This window comes from Motacilla alba, chromosome 6 (genome assembly GCF_015832195.1).
Source record: "Motacilla alba alba isolate MOTALB_02 chromosome 6, Motacilla_alba_V1.0_pri, whole genome shotgun sequence".
Classification (NCBI taxonomy): Eukaryota; Metazoa; Chordata; class Aves; order Passeriformes; family Motacillidae; genus Motacilla; species Motacilla alba.
In genome coordinates this window covers 3,075,901-3,092,471 of record NC_052021.1, presented here as the reverse complement: position 1 = coordinate 3,092,471, position 16,571 = coordinate 3,075,901, and the positions used below count along the sequence as shown (strand labels likewise).

Sequence of the window (16,571 nt, the reverse complement as noted above, 5' to 3'; positions counted from 1 at the left end):
GACTGTTTAGAAGGGAGTCACAAATCACCTCCAACATTTCAATCTGTTTTGCAGATTTATTTGTTCTGGCAAGTGAGATTCCAGTGAGGAATGAACATTTAATGGCTGAGAGTTTAATAATTTTTCTAAATAGCTTTATGGCTGCTTTTCCAATCTTGGAAATGTGTGTGAGTGTGTTAGAGTAAACAAAAATATTTCTATGATGAAAAGTAGGTATAAATGGAAAGATGGTGTATCATCCAACTATATGGGAAAGAAAAAGAAAGGAAAAAGGCTTCTCCTAGGATTGCTGTTCTGCTGATTCACATCTGCATTAGGACCACAGGGGCAGTTTCCCACTGTCACTTCTTTGTTCAGGCAGCCTCCGCTAAATATATTTGTTTTGATAAAACAAGAGCTGGGAAATTAAATCAATTATCTGGTGCCTTCTGGAGAATCAACTGGTCTTGTTTGTTTATATGGAAGGCATGTGGGGGGAGTGATGAAGGGAGAAGTTCCTTTCCTGGCTTATTTCAGTTATTGTGCACATTATTTGGTTCTTCCTGACGAATTCATGTGAAGCAGCTTTTCCACTCTGCAGCTGAACACAATCCTGCCAATGCACAAAGTCAAGAGGAAGCCACGGGATGAGCAAAGCAGTGTCTTTGTGTCCGGAGCAGGGCAGAATTGAAGATGACCCAAGGTTCATGCAGCAACCTGGAGAATCCTGTGATCAGCTGCTTCCATGGTTGTACATCACTGGATAGCAGGAGTGGCACGGAGGGGAAGCAGATTTAGTTTGGTTGCAGTTTTACTGGGGTTCATGTGCTGGTTTGCTCCTGCACAGGATTATCTGCTGCTTTACCAGAGTCACTGCCACCACTTGAAGGTTCAAATATTTCCTCGTAGAGCTGCTGGTGGGGTTTTCCAGATTAGCACAGTGAAAAATGAACTTATTCAGTAGCTGGCCTGCTTGCAGCAGTCTCTAGGGTTTTGGGATGAATGGTGGTCTGAAAGCAGGGAGAAATGATGATTTATGGTAGCGACATCTCCAGCACCATCAGTGTCTGGGTACAGAGATTTTGTTCTGAACCCTTTGATTTCTCCAGTGTGTGTCATCGCCTGCCAGCAGTTGCTTGGCTTTAATCTGGTATCACTTGAACTATAAGATAATTTAAGATATTTGCCATGCAGTCGGCTATTGAACGTAGACAATATAGCTATTTTAACTTTTTTGTCATTTAATCATAGGAGTAAGCTCACATTTAAACTGACCACAGGCACTATTTCACCAACAAAATACAAAGTCTGAGCAATGTTTGGAATGAGGAATGTTTCCTTCCCATCCCTAGCCAAAAGTAGGTGTTTCTTAGCTGGATAATCAAGGTTGTCTGTCCAGCCTCATGCTCTGACAGAGCAGTGAACCTCAGCAATGCAGAATTCCCTCTCCAGTGGCATTAGCCCAGCTAGGAAAAGCTGTCATTACATCTGAGCAGTGTTGAAGTCCTCTGTGATGGAAAACATCCCAGTACACCTCACTCAGTCACTTCCATTTTCCTGGTCCGGGTACCAGGGGGCTCTTGTTTTTCCAGCCCGCCTGGGGCCAGCTGAACGTCTCATTGCTGTTCACTGTAAGGCAAAGATGACTGGCAGGAACAGGAATACAGGGCTTAAATAATTTATAGCTCCATGCATACATTTTAAACCCATTTAAACTGGAAGAAAAGCAACCAAGACAGACTCTTTCCACTCTTGTTAAATCACCCTTTTGCAGCCTTAACTTCTCTGTGGCAGATGGAAGAACATAACCATAAATATGTTTGCAGGAGCCGCTGAAATATTTACGTGGCATGGCACGCACACACCCAGCAGCAACATCCTTCCAACAAGAAACCCGGCTGAAAGCTGCCTGCCAATGTTCTGTGGAGGCAAAATGCCATGCACCACTTTAAATTCTGGTTTTGCATGCAACAAAAGCTCTCCATAACAGATGGGAGTATTAACCACGTTTTAGAAGGAATGATGTCTGAGGCTGCTGATAGCAGCCCCACGGAGGTAGCACATAAGTCCTGTCACCTGACAGATAAGGCTCCAGAATTTGGAATATCTCATCCAAGTCCACTGTGAGCCTCCTGTTTTGCTCGTGCAAGAGATGGAGGTGGATACCCAGCCATTTTGTGTGAAAAGGGATCCTGAGGGCAAAGCTTTGTTAAATGCTATAGGAGAAAAGTCATTAAATACATGTGGATGACACTGGCAGAAGAAAAGTGGCTTCCTCTCCTGAGACTGGGGAGAGGGCTGTGATCTCACATCTGATAAATGGTGGGCTTTGGTCCTGAATATCAATTGTGTCCCACAAACACCTCAAGCCTTTCTCCTTAACTCATGCTTAAGAAATCCCCAGATGTTCTAAATCAGTTTAGGGTCCACCAGGTATTTAAATATGCAGAGTTGTCAGGACGTGTAACGACAGGATGGAAAGTGTCAGGGATGGGTGTGAGCAATGTACTGAAAGCAAATTACCCCTCTTCAGTCTGTTACCAGCAGTGCAAAAATGTACATAGCATATCCATGGACTGGGAGTTTCACAGGGCTTGCAGAAACCTACTGCCTTGCACTGCAAATTAGAGGGTTACAGGGTGGGGGGAGGTAATAGTATGTATTTAATGTAAGTCCTGTGTTTATAAGCAGCACTGCATCCTGCTTGCCTTGGAGAGAACTGGCATGGGATCCTGTGGGCTTGGGAAGGAGCAGTGGGGCTGTGGAGCTGCATCTGCGGTGGGCAGCAGGCACGGCTGCCCTCTGTCCGTGGGCTGGCTCTGCCCTGCCCCGAGGCTGTTGTGGATGTGTGCCTTGGCCCGGGTGCCAATCCTGAGGGCTGCCAGGAGTCTCTGTGCTGCAGAGGGGCTCTGGCAGTGGCCGGGGTGCCCATCCCGAGGGCTGCCAGGAGTCTCTGTGCTGCAGAGGGGCGCTGGCAGCGGCTCGGGGACCGCGGGCGGCTGCTGTCGCTCACAGTTCGTCGCGCTCCTCCTCGCTGCAAATGCAGGCGCTCCTCTGGCTGTTCATGAAGGGCCGGCAGCCCAGGGTCCAGACAGCGTTGAACACCGTGTCTGCCATGGATTCACAGGCTGTGGAGAAGGACAGCGTGGCCAGGTAAGGACAGGCGACCCCGAGCACCCAAGCCCCAGCCCTGCACTGAGCTCCATGCGGAAGTGTGGGCTGTTGTCTTTTCTCTCTGAGAACTGCATTTTTATAAATCAGGTTCCCTTCTCTCTTCTTATCGATGCAGGGTGACTCCAGCGTAGGGAATAATGTGTTCTAACGCCATGACTTAGAAAGCTGAACAATTGCTTGATTAAGCTATACTATATTACACTAATACTATACTAAAACTGTATTAAAGAAATACTGTACTACAAAGATACTAAAGAAAAACCCATGACTGTCTCCAGTCATGACACACGTAGATCCAATTGGTCAAAGAATCAAAACAACCTTCACCAGTGTCTGATTAACAAATCACTTTAGGTAAACAATCTCCATAACACATTCCATATGTGCAAAACAACAAGAGCAGTGGATAGAGATAAGAATTGTTTTCTCCTCTTCTCTCTGTGCTTCTCACTGCCTTCCCCAGGAAAAATCCTTGGGAAAAATTCAGCCCGCTGTTCTCTGTGAAGAGAGCTGTGGCCACATCTTCTCCCCAGAGTGACACTAATTTCTCTCCCCCCAAACCCCTCCTTTCTTACCTCTTTCAGGCCTTACTGGTTGATGGATCATCAAGGGCTCCGCAAACAGCACTGTTTACCAAACAGATTTCCCAGGAGGCCTCCACATTACTCCTTCTCCTCTCAGTTTTGCCCATGGCCACTACTAACCAACCTTTCTGGGCTTTTTTGGGAGTTAGGGTGCCAGCTGCCAGCCAGCATGAAAAATCCTACAGCAGCTGGAGCAGCTGACTGCCTGACTACTAGCCCCTCCTCATCCCAAAAAAACAGCCCTGAAAGGGCTTGCCAGTAAATAAATAGGTTAATAGTAAATCTTTAGGGTCTATTTACTGGCACCAACACTGATAGCTGTATGCATGATGAAGTTGGGAAAGCCTTGCCTTTAGGACTGTTTTTCTCTTATCTCAGCCTCTCCAAACACCTCAGAGCTCCTGTTCCCTAGGAGGCTGCTCAGTTGGCAGGCACTGGAGAGGCTGTGGTGAGTCAGTGGGAAAACCAAGGATCTGGATGCCAGGTAAGAGCTGGGATGGCTGTGGAGGAGGACTGTGACTGGAGCTGCTCAGAGCAGCCCTGGGGACAGAGCCCGAGGCGACGGGAGGATGGCTCAGAGGTTCACTGGTGATACCTGTGCCTCCTACAGCAGCCAGGACAGGGATGCTGGAGGAATCTACTCCTGCCTGCCAGAGGTGGCTTGGCTCAGCCCAGGAGTGTGGGCTCTGCTCCCCCTGAACTCCCTAGGATCTAGGTTTGCTTTGCTGCTGCAAGCAGAGAACCAGAAGGAACCATATGAAAAAGAGGAAAATCTGAAGAGATGGGAAGAAGTTGGCTTGCATGAGGAGCTGTTGATAAGGGTAACCATGAAAGATTGACTGTGCTCAGCCTGTAGCTCTTAAGTCTCAGTCCATGTCTCTGATTTTGTTGCTGGCCTGGGCACTCTTTCCGTGCTGTGACCAGGTAGGAAGCCATCTGCAGACATCTACTGGTGTCATGCAGACTTCCCACGTGTCCTATTCAGGCTGCACCTTTGGATAACAAATGCATATTTAAGGATACCTTAGAGCTGGGCATCAGCAGAGGATGGTGGCTACTTTTTTTGGCAGCTACCAAAAAAGCTCTTCTCAGACCTGCAGGCTGAGGCTTTTTAAATTAGGCAACACCAGCGTGGCACTTGAGCTCCTGGCAAATCACTAGAGCTTGTTAGCACTTCTGAGCCATCCCGAGCTGCCTGCAGTGGCTCAGCCACCCCCAGCCTGGTGTGTCCCTGGTGCCATCATCATCTCTTATCTGTGACCAGATCCCTGAGAGCCCTGTCCTTGGCCCTCTCAGTTTTGCTGGCCCCTGGCCACATACAGGTTTCAGTGTGTGCCTCACTGGCCCTGGAAGGCTTCTTGGTATCCTGTGAAGGTGCTTGAACTGTCTGGGAGTGCATCCCAAGTTTTGAAGGAATTACTTCCAGGGTTGTTTGTGGTTTTTTTCACACATTGTAATGTTTTCTAAATGCAAATAACCAAATGTCTCCAGCCTTGGGACAGAAGTGTGTGGCAGAGGGGGCAGATCTCTGTGTTCTCACCCAGCTGTGACAAGTGCAGGACAGAGACGCTGCTCCCTGCTGCAGAGTTTTGCTTCTTTTTGGCAAGGAAGGGGCTCCCTGCACAGGGGAAGTGAGGCAGGATCCTACCTTGCACCTTGGAGACGAAGCCCAGGCTGCGCTTGAGGTCGGAGCAGATGGAGTGGAGGCACCAGCGGAACTTGGCGTCGCAGCGGTACTTGTTGGCCCCACAGGTGTCATAACAAACATCCAGCTGGTTACAGCACTTGGTCATGGCAGGGATGCCCAAGTCTAGCTGGGGAAAGAGAGAAGAGGTGTCCCTTGGCTGAGTCCTGGCCTCAGGCTCACACAGCTGTGACGGGTGAGGTGCTGCAGAGCCCAGCTGGCTCCTTTTCCAGGAGCTGTTCCTGAGAGCAGGGCAGCAGGAGGGATGTGTGCTGCTCCCTCACCATCTAAAGAAGGGAGGGAGAGGGAGCAGCCCCGTGGTGTCAGTGGTGCAGGCTCAGTGCAGGCTATGTCACGTTCTCTTCTCATCTCTGTGTCCCAGGGAATCAGCATCTGGCAGAGAGGTGGGAAACAGCCCCTCCATGACCATTTTCTAGTTTTCATTTGTCAGAGAGCTCCATGTCCTTGCCAACAGTGGCAAAGGCCCCTTTTCTCTTTTCCTCTTTTTCCCACAACCTGACAAGGTCCTGCTTTTTGGCCCAATATACGTGCCATAAATATTTTAATGCCTTATTTCTCAGAGATGCACTTGAGGCCAAGGGCAAACACAGCGTGGTCAGGGGAGTTCTGCTCCCTCTAAGCTTACCTAATGACCCTGGGGGTGATGGGGCGGAAGGCCTGTCTCCTGGAGAGACTGGACTTGTTAGCTTGTTATGAATTATTCCTCTTTTTGCCCTTCCTCATGTAAAATTTAGGGGATTAATTGTTCCTTCTTTGCACTCATGATTGCCTGGGTACAGAGATGGCACCACAGAAATGCCCACAAGGTTTGCAGTGAAATAGTTTCAGGAATTAAACCTAACATGAAAAATGAGCTGCAAAGAGAGAGGTTGTAAGAGCAGGAATCTGCCTAATTGCTGCAGACTCCATGGGCAGCAGTAATGCATGAGCTAAATAGGAATCCCTGCTCTGAGAGCCTCCCGGGAAGGCTTTTCCTGGTGATTCCAATATGTTCATTAATTGCCTTTAAGATAACGAGCAGGTGCAGTATTAAAGCCTGTGGGTTTCATTCAGTGCTTGGCAGAGGCAAAAAGTGTGGGAAGAGGTGGAGGGGCGGGTGTGGAGGATGCCCTCAGGTGTTGCTGCGTGCACATAGGTTATTGTCACCGAGCTGCCCAGCCTTTGCCTTGCCCAGAATGATGAGCTGGTGATGTGCTGGAGAGCTGCAGCCTTTGGGGTTGGTGGGTGGGACAGTACATACACTTTCAGGTACCTTGAGCCCCAGAAAATGGGAGCTACAGCCGTTGGGTTCTTGGGGTTTGTAGTGAGGCCGTGGCATGGGAGCCTTCCCTGGGAAAGAAAAGACAGGACAAATGTTAGGAAAGCTGATCTTCCCAAGAACAGGTCCAAACAGCAAGGAGTGACAGGCAGCTCCCCTTTGGTCTGCATCCCAAACACTACTGCTTACACTGCTAGCTCAGCAAGGGGGTTTCTTTCTATCCTCAGTTCATTCTTGGACTGTTGGTGTGCTGTGGATGTCCCCCAAACTGTGCCAGACCTTGCATGTCTGATCTTGCTCTGAGCAGGTCTTCTCGGTCCGTTTTCTGCCCCTGGTGATGCCCTGCCACATTTTGCAAATCATCTCTATTTCTTTAATCTCTGCACCTTCCTCAGTCTGCTTCTTAATATGCATAAAGGAGCAAGAACTCCCTCTGTGAATAATTATTTACCCAATGTAGGAGGAGTCCAGCTCACAGCCAGCTCTAGCACGACCTTCCAGCAGCATTTCATCTGATTTTTGTAGGGGAGCCTGCTCAGTGCTTGACCACCCTCTGGGAGAAAAACCTTTTCCTGATATCCAGCCTAACCCTGCCCTGACAGAGCTCCAGCCATTCCCTGGGTGCTGTCCCTGCTCTGGGAAAGCATAAACCGTGGGAATGCTCCAACAAAAACTCAGGTGAGCTGGGCTTTCTGAAGCCAGTCACATCAAGGGTTAAGTTTCTGCTTCCCTGAGGACGGCTATAGAGAATTTATACAGACATAAAATGGATCTAATTCAGCCCTTCAAGGCAGGGTTGGGTTCTTTTAAACTCCATTTCCACTTCTTGCTTCTTGTCAGCACCAGGAATTATTTAAGACGCTTTCCCCATTTTTCTGTTCAGGTACCTAAAATGCCAGTGGTTAATTCAGCCATAAATCTGCTGTGCCCTTGGGAAGGCCTTGCAGCCAAAAGCCTCGGAGGGAATTATGTAGGAGTGTTCCCAGCACCTCCCAATTAAACTTTGCCAGAGCTGTTTTGCTTAAATAACAGATTTGCTACAAATAAATAACAAACTGAAATGCTGTCCTGCTGTGAGATGCCAACAGGCAATTTTCCCCTTCCGAAAGAGCCTTGATGGTTTTTTGGAAGGGAGTGGAAACTGGGACTCAGAATTCAAATGTTCCTGAACTGATGCAGGAGGCAGAGGAAAGTTCAAAATCCGCTGTGGGTTTTGCAGGATGGAGTCAAATTTGAGTGTCTTGCTTGTAATATTGGTTGTAAAAGTTCTGTTCCTGCAGCACACTGACAGTTAATGGGATAAGATGGCAAGTCTGAGTAGGAGTGAAACTTTGGGAATGTGGAGATCATAGAATGGCTTGGGTTGGATGGGACCAAGATCATCCAGTTTTCCGGTTCTACCTCCATTATCCAGTTCCCAGCCAAAAGTAGCTGTGTCTCCACATCTTCAATTCAGCTGAAGTCACAACTATTAACATGTTCCAGAAAGCTGTCATGAGGAAAAAAACCCTCACGTAAATACGGATTGTGCTGATCCACAAAACATCAAACTGCCCTCAGGATAAGCCCTTGTAGGAAACCTGTCCCCTCCCCTCTGCAAAACAGAGCTTTAAAACTTACAAAGTGCCCCTTTGTACTCTTTCTCAGCTAGGTCAAGTCCAAGACACCACAATTAACCTCTCTCCCACATCTTGTTTTGTAGGTAACAGGAAGGCAAAAGCAAAACAGGAATATCAGGCATTCCTGCCTCTCTGCAAGCATTGACTCAGTGCTCCTGTTATCATTTATTGCTTGCCCATCCTTAGGGACAAGAAGATCGATTTCAGGCCACTGCCTTGTGGCCACAGCCCTAGAACTGAAGCTGAGTTTCCCTGATGCATTTCAATGCCCCCAGGCTGTTGTAGCTGTTCCAAGAGGCTGGAAAGCAGCCAGCTGGCTGGAGCACTGCTGGCAATGCAGGAGGTCTCAGGCACTGCAGTGCTGGGACACTGGCAGGGGGAGCTGAGTGTATTTTTGGGTGAATGGATGATCTCCTTGCACTTTTGGGTGGTCCACTGTTGTTTGAGTGCCCCAGGCAGGCAGGCTTTGAGCAGAGGTGCCTGCACACACCCAGCCTTGTGTGCCCTGCTGGAGAGAGCCTGGATTTGAAGGCTCTTTTCCCACAGCCTGGAGGTGCCCCCTCATCTGAAGCCCTTCAGGACCAAATGCTGAGCAGAGCAGTGAAGTCTTGTCTGGCCAGGAGGAAGCTACAAGGGCTTCACTCCCAGCTCAGGCTGTTTGTTTCCCCTGAGATGCCCAGTGAGACTTTGTAAGCAGGAGAGTATTTGCCAGTAAATGCTAGTATAACCCTAATGTCCTGATTTAAGGTAGTCATCCATCAAGTTGGTTGTTTTCAGACCTCAGGTAGCTGCTGAAAAATCAGGAGAGTCTTACAGCTGGAACAGCCACGTGCTCAGCTGAAAATGGATGTGGCAATCACAGGTGAGTCCTGACCTTTACTGTGGCAAAATAATCTATTATTGGTATCTCTTGGCTGAAATGAAAGTAAGTAGAAGGAATAATTTTTGTTTCATGCCTGGGGAGAAAAAGCAATCAGAACCTGATTCAGCACAAAGATGGTTCGTGTTCATCCTTCTGAGCAAGGACTGGATCTCACTGGTTTGGGAGCATCCCAGCATCCTCTCCAGTTTGCCATGTCTGTGCCAGAGATTAGCAAAGACAAATGGTCCTAGAAGGGTCCAGCAAGCCCCTTGGAGCCACGTGGGCAGCATTTCAGCAGTGTCCTCCTTCAGGCAGTGATTAATGAGCTGTTCAGCAGAGGATGAGAACTGGGCTAACAATGGCCTTGTTTTCCTTTCAGGGTAAAACACTGTTCCTGTAAGATGCAGGGTGCTCCTGGGCTGTGAGCAGGGATTTGTGCTGCTCGCTGGAGATGCTTTTCACAAGGACAGGCAGGGAGAGCCCTCTGGATGTGTCCAAAAGCAGTAACTCCTGCATGATGTGGTGAGTCCTGAGGCTCCCTGAATCCAGCTCTGAATATCAGCATTGCCTCAGGCACACTGCAGTCCCAGCCACGTTTCTCAGGCAAGTCCTTTCTGCTCTGAATTTGGAGCATGGTGGGGACCTTTAGGAGGTTGTCACACACATGAGTGTGGGACAGACTGCCTGATGGGCTCCATCCTGGGTGCTGGGGGGTCTGGGGACCACCTCCTCCAGGCACTGGGGACACACATGGCCCTCCTGAGCTGCTGCAGAAAGGACTGAGGGACCCCCAGGCTGAGGGCCCAGGGCCACTGTGGGGCTGTGGTGATGGGCTGGGTACCTGGCTCCCTCCATCCCGTGAGGCTGAGCTTCCTGGCTTGCTGCTCCCGGTTTGTTCTCAGTGTGGGACCTGGGGAGCAGAGCTGGCAGGAGGGGGAGGACACATTTATGGTCATTAGATGCATGTTGGGAAAAGGTTTTTCACCCAGAGGGTAGTTGAGCACTGGAAGCACTTCCAGACTCATCAGAGAAGTGGTCCCATGGTTACCAGAGCTCCAGGAGTTTTTGGACATTTTCAGGCACAGGGTGTGACTCTTGGGGTGTCCTGCACAGGGCCAGGAGTTTGACTCAATGACCCTGATGGGTCTCTTCCAACTCAGCCTGTTCTATGGTTCTCTGACATTATTTATGAAACAAAACAAAAAAATCAGCAACTTTCAGACTGATTTTAACCTCCTCCCCTGGCAGGGAGCTGAGCTCCCAGCCCTGCAGCATGTCTTTGTCCCAGTGCCCTGGCTGCTGGCCTGGGAAGAGCAGGAGGTCCATGGGGTCCATACAGACTGAGACAGTCAGTGGGGTCTCCCCAAAGCATCGAGTCTGTCTGTGAAAAACAATGCTCTGGGGAGGAGAGGGGTTGAAATCCCTCTGTGCTCACAAGCATCTTTTCCAGGTGGTCACTGGGGGTGTGGGGTGAAGCTGTGGGGCAAGGGGCTGGCAGGCAGCTGTGGCTCAGCAGGCTGAGGCGACAGGACAAGATGTGGCTGTGGGACAGTTGTAGGAGGCTGAGGAGAGGATGCAATCTGTGGGAAAACTCCTGGCTGGTTCCTAAGCAGATCGTTCCCACAGGTACCCTGGTGATGGCCAGTGCTGCCTGTGGCCCTGTCACCCCACAGACTGCAGCTCTGCGCTCCCCGTCCCCTGCCCTGCCCTCCCCGAGAGGGGGAGGTCCTGAGGGCCTTCATCCTGCCCCCAGGACAAACCAAACTAATCCTTTTTTGGTAAACCACCAAAAACTGAAGTCCAAAGCAAGCAGGAGCTGCCTCCTTCTGCCTTGAGCACTAAAGGCTCCTCCCGGTGACGTGCGGTTTGTCCCGCTGTTATCTCTGCTCCAGCCCGCGGCACTGGCCAGCTCACAGCTGCTGGATAAGGACGCTCCGAAGGTTGCTGAGATTAGGGCAGCGGGCTCAGCCTCCCCTCCCTGTGCTGTGCCAGGCTTCGGGCAGTGGGACAGCCCGGTACCTGTGTGCCCCGGCAGCCCGGTACCTGTGTGCCCCGGCAGCCCGGTACCTGTGTGCCCCGGCAGCCCGGGTTCCTGTGTGCCCCGGCAGCCCGGGTTCCTGTGTGCCCCGGCAGCCCGGTACCTGTGTGCCCCGGCAGCCCGGTACCTGTGTGCCCCGGCAGGGAAGGCTGCATCCTCCCCTGCTGCCCTGTGCGCTCAGCGCGGTGCCTTGGAGAGCCGGCTGCTCTCGGGGAAGGGGGTTCAGTGAACCTGTGCTGGCACTGGCACAGAAGCTGTGACCCTGAGCACTGCCGGGGACAGCTCCGGGGTAGGAGGAGCTGGTCGTGGCCGCAGGGAAGGAGAAGGCAAGAGGGGAAAGGGCGAGGAGAGAGGAGGCAGCAGCAGTGAGGGTCACTTACCGTACCGACAGCGGTACTGACAGACTCCGTTTTTCCCCCCAAGCAGTTCCAAGAAGGAGTCGAAGTAGCTGTTCACCGCTTCAAAGCCATCCCGGATGGTGTCGATGCCCCAGTCGGAATAGGATGACGCCGCCTGCGAGTCCTGCTGGCCGGGGCTGTCGGGTGCTGCCTCCTCGGAGCCGTGCCCCAGGCGCAGGCTGAGGCACAGGAGCGCTGCCCCTAGCAGCAGCCGCATGCTGCAGGGCCGGTGCCGAGCCCCGGGCAGGGGCAGGGGCAGCAGCGGCGGGGATCAGCTGCTCTGGGCAGGAGGCAGTGGCACCGCTCTGCCTGGACTTTAAACGCTGCCCGAGGAGCCGGCGTGAGGTCACGGCAGCCGGGGTGCAAAGTGCAGCGCCGGGAGTTCAGCTCCCAGAGCCGAGAGTTTGCACAATCCCGCTGGGACACACTCGGTCCCCAGGAGGGACCCTCCCTCAGCCTGGAGCAGGGTCTCTCCCCCCCAGGGCACTGCACTCCCTCCCCAGCCTGCTGGGACATGAAGAGCATCTCTCTCTGTGTCCAAAATTTCCACTGCTCAGGCAGGCTGAGGAGCACACCTTGCCTTTTCCCCAGGCCTCCTGGGCGCAGGGAGGGGTGGGATGAGAGCTTCCCCCAGCCTGGCTGCTGGGTGTATTGCTCCTAACAAATCCCAAGAGCCCACGGAGCCTCAGAACGGTTGATCCAGCAGAGGATGGGTTGATCCAGCAGCTTGGAGAAGTTTGGGACAAACACTACATTCAGGGCAATTCCTTGGCATCACCCCCAGTTCCAGGATCAGTGTTGGGGGTGAGTACTGCCTTTGATGTGGCTGATGTTATAGGGCTGGTTGTTACAGCTCCTGTGTAATGTAAATTAAACATGTAGCACCACTGACCCAGGAGGAAAGGTTGGCACTGAGACCTGAGCCAGGGAATGGGTTGTGGGGCAGCTGCAGCTCCTGGCTCTGCAGTGGGACAGGCCTGCCTGCACCCAGGGGCCAGCTCAGCTGGTGGAGGGTTCAAATTTGCTCATTAAAAAGAAAGCAACCGAATGAACACCAACAGCAAAAGACAAAGCAAACCACTCATGAAGAATAGAGAAGGGAAATGGTGTGGGAAGGTTCTGGCTGCTCTTAGAGAGCTTTTCAGATGTGCCCCAGCACTGCCTCTCAGCAGTAGCTGGGCTGCAGGCATTTTAAATCTATACCAAACACAAGTGCAAATTCTGGCAATTTATTGTTTTGCAGGAGGTTCAGCCCCGCTGCATTGCTGCTTCTGAAGGGCCAGAGCTCCTTGGCACTGCCTGTGGCCCTGGGTGATGAGCTCCAGACATGGCATGAGGAGGAGGAACCATAGCCAAGTCTTGATTTCTTAGACAGGTAAGTCAGAGAAGTGGGGAAGGGAGCAAACAAGCTGGTTAGAGCCTCTCCTATGCAGTGGTGTGGAGCCAGAGGCAGCTGCTGCCTGCTTGTTCCACCTGTTCTGAGGCCCGTGGCTGCCAGGGCTGACTTTTGGATGAGGGGACACTTAGGAGTGCAGGAGCTCCCAGGGGAACCTCAAACCAACTTTGCCTTTGGGGAGATAAACCCAGATGCAGAGAACACTGGGAAAGGGAGGTTGGCAGCTTGGGAATCAGCAAATCCCTGCCTCAAGTAAGCCTTTTGTGACATCTGTGTCACCCCTGGCACATGGCAGAGGGGGTGCTGGGGAAGTGATGACTTCCCTGCAGGAGCACTGGAGAGCTTGGGCCTCTCCTGCTGTTCAGACCAAGCTGGGGACTGCTCTGTCGGTCATGGGTGGAAATGGTCCCGGAATTTGTTGCCCCAGTGCCAGGGAAACTGGATTCAAGAGTCCCACGCTGTGTCCTGCAGTGAGTGGAGCCTTTGGTGTCTCTGCTGGTTCAGTCCCTGCCCTGCCTGACACTCCAGGTCACAGTCCCAGTGCTCCCAGCCTTTGCCAACAGCCTGGCAGAAATTAATGTAAAAAAGAGCAAACCAGCTGTTGGGGACTAGCATGGAAATGTGTGAGAGCCTCTGGGTGTCTGTGCATGGTGTCCTGCTTTTATGCAGAGCCTTTTAGGGTTGTTCTGGAGACAGTTCCAGAACACAGCTTTCTTTGTCATCCCTCGGTCCCTGCTGACTGATCCATGTGTTGCTGAAGGCGAGGAGAGAGGGAAAAAATGTTGGCAGGACTGCAGAGGAGGCAAACCACAGGGAATGTGGCATGAGCAGGGCATGCAGCCTGCAGCTGGTGGCTCTGGAGCACCCAGGCTGTTTGCAAAATCAACTGGAATTGGGAAAGCCGAACAGGGCGGGGAGGGAGCAGCTGGCAGAGAGCAGAGCCTGGGTAAAGAGGAGTCAGGAACTTTCCTGTTAGTTTGTCACTGGTCCCAAAGCAAAGGTTGGTGAGTAAAAAGCAGTTTAACTGCTTTTCCAAGACGTGGCAGCCCCTTTGCCCTGCCCCGGGGATGAGCCACTCTCCTTCCTTCCTTCCTTCCTTCTGCTTCCTTCCTTCCCTCCCAGCCAGTCTCCTGAGAGCTTTTCAGTCCAGCTGCAAATATCTCAGTTGCACCCAGACTGCAAGATCTGAAGAGCAGGAAAAATGTGGGATTGGGTAAAAGCGACCTCCAGTTTTCCCTCGGGGAGTGGCAGCAGCGGGGAGCCGTGGATGTGCGCAGTGGGACACCGCAGGTCCCCTGGCCTGGCTTTGGCCCGCTGCGGTTACAAAACCCCCTTCCCAGAGCCAGCTCTTCTCTCTCCGAAGATTTAAAGGGTGCAGATGCTTTTTGCCGAGATGGTGAACTCTGACAACTGCTTGCTGAACCTGGTGCTGACCTCGGGCTCGGCAGCTCCTGCCTGCGTGCATTCATTCCTGCCTCCGTAATGCTCAAATATAGAGCGGCCGGGGCCGCGGTGAGTCACGCGTTCCCGGGCCTGTGGGGCTGCTGGCAGCGCTCCTGGCCTGGGAGGGACAGGTGACTACACCCGTCCTGTCCCTGCGCTGCTGTGGCAATGAGCCCCATCCCAGCTGGAGCTGGAGAAGCCCTCTTGGCTCCGCACCAGGAGCCGAGCTGCAGCTCCTGTGCTGCATTCCTCCTTCCCGGCACGTCGTGGCTGTGCCAGGATCCTGCCCGTGCCGCTCTGCTGGGGGGGCGGGGGATAGAGGGACCGAGCTCCTTTTCCACCGGCTTTGGCCGGCTCAGGGAGCTGCCGGTGGATGTTTAGCGGGGGGAAGAGCCGCTGGTGGCTCGGGTTAGTGGGTGATCCGTGGCTGCTCCAAAGCTCGGCTCGGGAGCCAGATGAGTCACTGATTATGGGGAGGAGAGCTGCGGGTCGATGGTGAAATCCCCGAGTCCTCCGAGCCGGGTCAGAGTCCGGCAGCCGGGAGAGGGTGGCTGGGGTGGTTAAAGACCCCCTCCCAAACGGGGCTGAGCTCAAGTGCGTGGGCAGCTCCAGTCTCTCCGGGAGTCCCTGGGCAGGTCCCTTGTGCTGCCTTCCCCCAGCTGTAGGAGAGGGCTCAGCCCCTGTGCCCCTGTGCTCAGGTGAGAGCCCACCTGCAGAGCTGCCCCAGCCCTGGGGCCAGCACAGGAGGGACCTGGAGCTGCTGCACAGAGCCCAGGGGAGGCACCAGCATGAGCAGAGGCATGGAGCAGCTCTGCTGGGAGAGCTGGGATTGCTCAGCCTGGAAAAAACTGCAGAGACCTCAGAGTCCCTTCCAGTGCCTAAAAGGGCTCAGGGAGAGCTGGAGAGGGCTGGAGTGACAGGACAAGGGAGAAGGGCATCAAACTGACAGAGCAGGGATAGATGGGGTTATTGAGAAGAAATTCTGCATTGTGAGGGTGGTGAGGCCCTGAGGAGGCTGCCCAAAAGAGCTGTGCCTGCCCCTGGATCCCTGATAGTAGAAGGTGTCTGTCCCAATGGCAGGGAGTGGAACTAGATGAGTTTTAAGTACCTTCCAACCCAAACCATTCTGGGATTCTATGATCCTGTCAGACCCTTTCCTTTCTCTTCATCTTGCCCTGTGACATTGACAGGCCTTTCTCCGTATCTCTGACCTAACCCTGCCTTTTCAGCTGCAGCTGCTGTGGTCCTTACCCTTGCTGGGTTCCTCCCAGGGTGGTGACCCCCATGGTCACCCTTCAGCTGCAGCTGTGCCAGAAGAGCCCCAGGGACCCAGGTAGGAAGGTGGGAAGTCACTGGCTGGGAAGGGACAGGGCTGATCCAGAGCCCTTCCCTTCCTCCCAGGCCCGTCTTGGCAGGAGCAGGGCAGCAGCTCAGCAGGACAGGGTAGCTGGGATGGAACCCCATCACCCTCCCAAAATCAAACAGTGCTCGTGCTCTTCAGGCTTATTTCAAATATGTGCTCACACCAGCTGTGCTGGGGCAGTGCCCTCCCTACCTGCAAGCCACATGCCCCATGGGCAGCACACGGCTCCGTTCCACAGGCAAAAGGATCCAGACCCCTCAGCAGCCCCTGCTGTGCTTTTGCAGGTTCCTGATGATGGGAATTAGGCACAAGCTCCACTGCCCTGCAGGGTGAAGGCCAGGGATGGCTGTGGTGTACAGACCCCAGAGGTTTTGGTCATGGAAGAGGCCAGCCTTCCCACACGTCTGTTTGTTGTGCTGTTGGAGTCTCTGGTGCTTTCTTCCCCTCCCTAGAACCATCCCAGGGTAAGTGCTTGTTTGACCTTCTGGCTTCACAAAATAGATTTGCCACCCTGGAAAAGGGACCCTCAGCAGCTGACCCTGCTTGCAGCCCAGCATTATCTGCCCTCCCCTCTTGCAGCCCTTTAGTGCTGGGTGTTCCCAGTGGAGACACAAAGTTTAGGGCTGAACAGGAATTTGGGGTAGGAGCAGCTCCTGCACCTGCCCAGTGAGATGCTGAAGGGAAACAGAGGAGCTTGGTTTCCACAAATGGTGATAAAAGTGGTGATAAAACTCTGTGTGATCAGATTTATA

At 52.7% G+C, this 16,571-nt stretch overlaps 2 protein-coding genes and 1 long non-coding RNA gene across 5 annotated transcripts in view; 1 reads left to right on the top strand and 2 right to left on the bottom strand.

Annotated features, from left to right (window-relative positions):
• The window catches only part of LOC119702804 (C-type lectin domain family 2 member D-like), a 603,052-nt gene that overhangs the window by 470,680 nt on the left and 115,801 nt on the right, over nucleotides 1–16,571 (bottom strand). The window lies entirely within an intron of this gene.
• PLA2G12B (phospholipase A2 group XIIB) lies at nucleotides 43–11,924 on the bottom strand. 2 transcript variants are annotated; one of them, XM_038141455.1, is made up of 4 exons: nucleotides 11,600–11,924; nucleotides 6,683–6,771; nucleotides 5,386–5,551; nucleotides 43–3,107 (listed from the first exon to the last, which is right to left on the bottom strand). In XM_038141455.1, the coding sequence occupies exons 1-4, from the start codon at nucleotides 11,832–11,834 to the stop codon at nucleotides 2,989–2,991; spliced, it is 609 nt and encodes a 202-aa protein (XP_037997383.1). In that variant the 5' UTR covers nucleotides 11,835–11,924; the 3' UTR covers nucleotides 43–2,988. The 2 variants fall into 2 exon arrangements, with proteins under 2 accessions (XP_037997383.1, XP_037997384.1); XM_038141456.1 differs by having other exon boundaries at nucleotides 6,695–6,771; nucleotides 11,600–11,921.
• Nucleotides 8,737–16,446, top strand: LOC119702842. The gene is made up of 3 exons (XR_005257463.1): nucleotides 8,737–9,703; nucleotides 12,861–12,992; nucleotides 16,104–16,446. It is a non-coding gene; the product is annotated as an uncharacterized LOC119702842 (long non-coding RNA).

Bases quoted from the DNA above. Each gene is read 5' to 3' on its own strand.
- PLA2G12B (XM_038141455.1), bottom strand. From the start codon at position 11,834: ATGCGGCTGCTGCTAGGGGCAGCGCTCCTGTGCCTCAGCCTGCGCCTG. The intron at 5,552-6,682 runs GTATGTACTGTC...CTCTTTCCCCAG, and splicing joins GGCTCAAGGTACCTGAAAGT to CTAGACTTGGGCATCCCTGC. The intron at 3,108-5,385 runs GTAGGATCCTGC...CCTTCTCCACAG, and splicing joins CTTCGTCTCCAAGGTGCAAG to CCTGTGAATCCATGGCAGAC.